Source organism: Triticum aestivum, chromosome 6B, assembly GCF_018294505.1.
Source record: "Triticum aestivum cultivar Chinese Spring chromosome 6B, IWGSC CS RefSeq v2.1, whole genome shotgun sequence".
NCBI lineage: Eukaryota > Viridiplantae > Streptophyta > Magnoliopsida > Poales > Poaceae > Triticum > Triticum aestivum.
Genome location: NC_057810.1, coordinates 502113320 through 502118584, shown reverse-complemented (window position 1 = coordinate 502118584; position 5265 = coordinate 502113320). Strand labels below are relative to the sequence as shown.

Below are 5265 nucleotides of genomic sequence, written 5' to 3'. Positions count from 1 at the left end.
TGTAGCCTGCCTCTGCTTGCGTGTCTGAATCCTGGTTTCCTGATGTGGCCGAACGGTACCAATGCATCAAATCAGGGTTGGTTTAATCAGCGGCTTGATAAGTGGAAATGGACTTGACTGCTGTTGATATTGCGTTTCATTTGGGGGGTAATTTGACAGTACGGTGTTTGTCGTGGGGTCAGCGAGGGAGGATGGGACACGCCCCCGTGTGCCGGCGACACTCACGGGACTGCGGCTCTGCTCTGCTCACATGTGTTCGTTTGGATTCTAGACTAGCCATGGGGCCGTTTGGCGTACTAGGCACTGGCGGGCAGCAGGTATGTTACTAATGTTTGTTGCTTTGCAGAGATAAGATGCTGAGTGTCAGGTTAATTTCACACAAAAAAGATGAAAGCCGTAACACCCGTTCCAATGGTTTCAGTCACGATCGTTAGCATGCTGCGGTGCGAAAATAGTACACTCTAATTTTGGTTTTAGAAGAAGAAAGTATGGATTTACGCTAGGCTGTTTGACAAACTATGCTCCATTTTGCTCTGGGTGAGAAATTCAGAAAAAGAAGCAGGTCGTGATCGCCCTATTTTGTGCGCGAAAAATACATAAACAAGGAGGAGAAAATGACCCTCGGCAGCGGCAACAGCAGCCACAGCATGGCAAAAGCCGCCTGCAACTAGTGGATAGCAGAAACAACAAGGGAAGATGGTTTCTTTAATGTGACACACATCTGGCCATGTGCGATGGAATCTCGGCACCGCTTCTGCTTTGCTCAACTCCTAACGACTCGTTAATACTTTTTGATTATGTTCCATGCCCAACAGAAAGGCAAAAGAACACAACAGCTAAAAAGGCAGCCAAAGTAGCACAGTCCAGCCACGAACCCACAGTTTACTACAGTTTAACTTGACAGCGGCAGCACTTGTTTTTACTCCTGAAGTTTTCCGCACATAACAGATAGTGAAAGTATTTCAGATGAATGCGAAAGTGCCTTTCTGCTTCCGAGCAGCTCGGTGAACAGTAAAATCGAAAAAAAATAAAAATAAAATCAAAAAATTCCAAAAAAAATCTCAGAGAAATATTGACAAAAGTTCTAAGTGCTTGCAAAAATTCATCATAAAATCACATTCCTGTGAGGCGTGGCAAAAAAATAAATTCAGCCTCCAAAATGCTTTTGAAAGTAGCATTTTCAGAGTACCGATTTTGTTTTTTTGCCACGCCTTCTAGAAACGTGATTTCATGACGAATTTTTGCAAGGACTTAAAACTTTTGTCAATGTTTCTACCAAGAAAATTTGGATTTTTTTGAATTTTTTTTGATTTTACTGTTGAATGCAGCTCTTGCATTGTAGTCAGATCACCTCTCATTTTTCATCTGTTTCGCACAATCTCCAAAATTTCACAGGGAAAAAATTGCACAAGCTGATGGAGGAGGAGGAGGAGGAGGAGGAGGATTAACCAGCAGAAGTTTAACCCTCATAGTTAAGGAACAAGAACAAATCAAGAGCATTGTACACATACATCTACTAGCATTTAGCAGGAGGTGATCAAAACCCAACCTTATAATTAGTAAAGTGATTAACCATCACCGACGACGCCATCATCTACTAAACCGCTAGTAACTCAGTAAACCTCCTCGGGGATGCTCTGGAGGCCGGGCTCCCACTCCCCGCTCGCCTGCATCCGCCTCGTCTCCTCGGCCGCCCTGCGCATGCTGCGCCGCCGGAGCGACTGCAGCCTCTGCTCGGCGTCCGTGCTGCCGCCGCCGCCCGCCGCGCGCTGGCGGCTGCGGCGATCAGCAGACGCCGCTGCGGCCGCCACCTCGCCGCCGGTGCCGAGGGCGGCCACCATCTTCTTGAGCTCGCGCTTGCTGACAACGATCTTGACGCGCACCGCGCCGCCCACTTCCTCTCGGGACAGGACGCGGCCGCCGTGGTGCAGCTGCTCGAGGGCCTGCTCTGCCGCCTTGGACTGGTGCCGTCCGGCCACCGCGTCCCTGGGGAAGAAGCACCTGGTCGCCATCGATCTGGCCGCGATACGATCGGTGGCCGCCGACGCCGACGCCGACGCCGCCCGCAAGCAAGCGAGCGAGCACTGGTGCGGTGTCCGCCGGCCGGGCAAGTAGTAGTAGCGCTCAGTCCTTCCTCCTCCGACGTTCCTTGCAAGCTACAGCAGAAAGGCTAAAGCAATGGCAAAGTGAATGTGCGGGCTGTCGAGTAATGTGACATGCTAACATGCTTATATACTGGTTGGGGCGCATTAGGGGTTGCCTTTTGGTGAGCCGCGCAGCCCCAAGCCCCCAACTGTCTCCAAATACACCACCTCAGGTCACTGACCAGTGGGCCAGTGCGCAGTGGGGACCTGGCTCCCTCGCCACCTGTGATGAGTGCGTGTCTGTCCCAAACCTTTCTTCTCTGAAAATCAATTAATTAAACATGTACTAACATGGATCAATGCTGCTGTTAATAGATTTACAGAATGGTAAACAAATGCTCTAGCTTTTTTAAGACTCTAAACAATCATGGGACCGAGACTTATTGCCATGGCAGTTGAACAGAGAAATGGATGCCTCACATGGCCGTCCCACTCGCAGTCATTGGGACGATCCATGGGGGGAGGCCCTTGCAAGTAACGTGTTATCACAACGCGATGGAGACTCCAACTCGACGACCCGTGGAGCCTACGGTCGTGTACGTTCTGGTTACGATGGCGAAGTTTGACACGGACACCCTTGGCCACAACAATGACCTCCCATGTTCCCTCTTGCTATTCGGATAAGTTCGATCGCGATCGTGTGGTGGTAGTACGTGCATCCACACATCAGCACATGTATGTGTACTGTGTAGTGTAGGGATGTATGTATGATCGCGTAGCACGGGGTCTGGAGGCGCTGGCGAATTAGCAGTGCATGGTCTTGAAATGCAGGAGGCTCAACTCTGCAATGCTCGATCGATCGCAGGCTTTGAGAGGCATTACCATTGCTGTCCCTTTCAGGTGGTTCGGAACTGAATCCTCTCGCATGGTGACCTGGCTGTGCTGACGGAAACAGTCGAGCGGACGGTCGTAAAAGACGTTGATACATACTGTATGATTTTCTCGAACTCGATCTGAGAATAACATACATGCAATTCCAGCTAACTACTACTCATAACCGTCAGTTAGTTAGCAACGGGCGTCGGATCGGCCTCTCTTGGAAAAACAGGCCTACGCCTCAGGTACGTGGCCACAATTGAACCTGGCACCTATCAGCTCCTGTTTGTTAATCAATGTGATTGTTTGGTTTGACATTGGTTGTTAGCTTGATTAATCCCATTCCTACGTGCCATGATGAGGCGCAATCATCACCAACGTACATCTATACCACATCGACGCGGATCGACGGACGGTGAGCCAACCTCCATGATTGACTGCAAACTGCAACAGTAACGCGGAACCCGCCCGCGACGATCATGATGAAGGCATGACGCGATCCGTCTACACCTTAGCTAGACTAGTACGTAGATCCGTTGTCCGTAGCACGCCAAGTGTATGTACAATTACAAACGACGAGATTGCATCACCAAACTAGGATGCACCCTACGGGGGGCTGGGGTCGTTGAGGGAGTGAGTAGCTAGCTGGTGACACGCATCCATGATTGATCGATGCACGATGTTAATTTACAGATCAATCCTCCCAGTGTGTGAAACGAATTCTACTACCACTCCGGATCGAGTGCTACTACTAATTGGTTTCCTCTGCTCATGATTAACTTAACTAACTTGTCAATGCGCAGTCTTTGGCAGTTTGGCTTCCTTCAGGAGGGCTTGAAAATTAGCAAGCTAGCTTTGGGGCTGTGTACAGTGCATTGCAGGCCATGTTTTGAGGAGGAAGTAACATGGGGCGGATGCAGCTAGGTCCGTCGTAGCAGCCATTTCTTTGTGTGCAAACCAAACCACTGCATAAACAAACACACAGACAGATAAACAATCCCGTGGAGCTGACGAGGATAATAGCTTTCTTCACATGCACAAAAGCTAAGGGTGCGTTTGGTTGCAAGGGCGGTCATAAATGGGTTTGGATCGTTCAAAAAATAGACATGTTTGGTTATAAAGCACATGAATGGTTCGAGCCAAAAAAAGAGAATATGCCATGAAGATGCTGAACCGTTCCACCCAACCAAATCGGTCGAATCAAATGGCCACCCTTTGCATGCATGACTATGTGAGCATGACTGGTGGTCCCGTCCTAAATAATTAGCTCACCACTTATATTCAGCCAAACACATGAATTGAATGGTTCAATCCCAAAAAAATTGAACGGTCCCAACCCATTCATACGACACCTTCAACCAAACGCATCCTAAGATCCCGCGCTGTATTTCGCGTGCTGTGGGCCCGCGGCGTCGATCGCCCTGGCCCCACACGCCAGCCGCATCTCTTCTCAGGTGTGGGCAGACTAAATACCTGATGCCCATATCATGGCCCGATTGGTTTGGTCTTCTCGTGATAACTCGCTCCGCTGGCCGCTTGGTAGTATGCTTGAGGGAAGGTTCCTCCTATGTGATACACCATGAGCACTGTGGCAAAGCGTGGTTAAACCGGGCAGCTAGCTAGCTCTGCGGCTGTTCTTGTTTGCTTGCGTCCAAAGCCCGGAATACATGCAGCCAAGCCAAGTACGTGAGGTGTCCACGCTACGGACAAAGTGCATGTGTTGGCCGCTGCTTTTCAGGTCGAAATTATGTGTCCGAGCGTTTTCATGTTGTGGGCTAGTACCTAGTAGTATCTCGGTCTCGGCGGAGTTTGCGTTGAGACCACTGTATTCCGTGATGGATCTAGCGCGAAATGCGAATCGGACGCTTGTTTGCTAAGCTTAAATATGAAATCACCTAGGCTAGCCATAGCAGCCTAGCAAAGGTATTGTGTTACTTTGCAATGAAGGATGCAATATTTTACCTGAGTAGTACTGCTAGTTAGGTTGACCAATTAGCACCCGTTTATTCAGCATGTAATCTTGCAGTAAACAATGAGATAGATCAGCAATATATTACTCTAGAACGGTTTTTGAGATCAACACATTTTTTAAAGTAATGTGATCAACATTGGCATACACGACAGACACGTACGCATAGCTAAGTACGAAGCTCGTCGGTACCTGCACCACGAATTCTTGTTTATTAGAGGTAACATGTACTTCATGTCAAAAAAAGATGTAACATGTACTTGATCGGTTAGGCGCAGTGCACACGATTAAATATCATGAGGAAAACTCAGGAGAGAAAAAAAAAAGAGGTTTTGG

General features: G+C 48.8%; 1 protein-coding gene across 1 annotated transcript; it reads right to left on the bottom strand.

The window, feature by feature from the left end:
* Window positions 1–1331: 1331 nt before the first annotated feature.
* LOC123134303 (uncharacterized) lies at window positions 1332–2251 on the bottom strand. Its single transcript, XM_044553572.1, has one exon. It carries the CDS (start codon window positions 2010–2012, stop codon window positions 1614–1616), a length of 399 nt encoding a protein of 132 aa, XP_044409507.1. The 5' UTR covers window positions 2013–2251; the 3' UTR covers window positions 1332–1613.
* Between the last annotated feature and the right edge of the window lie 3014 nt (window positions 2252–5265).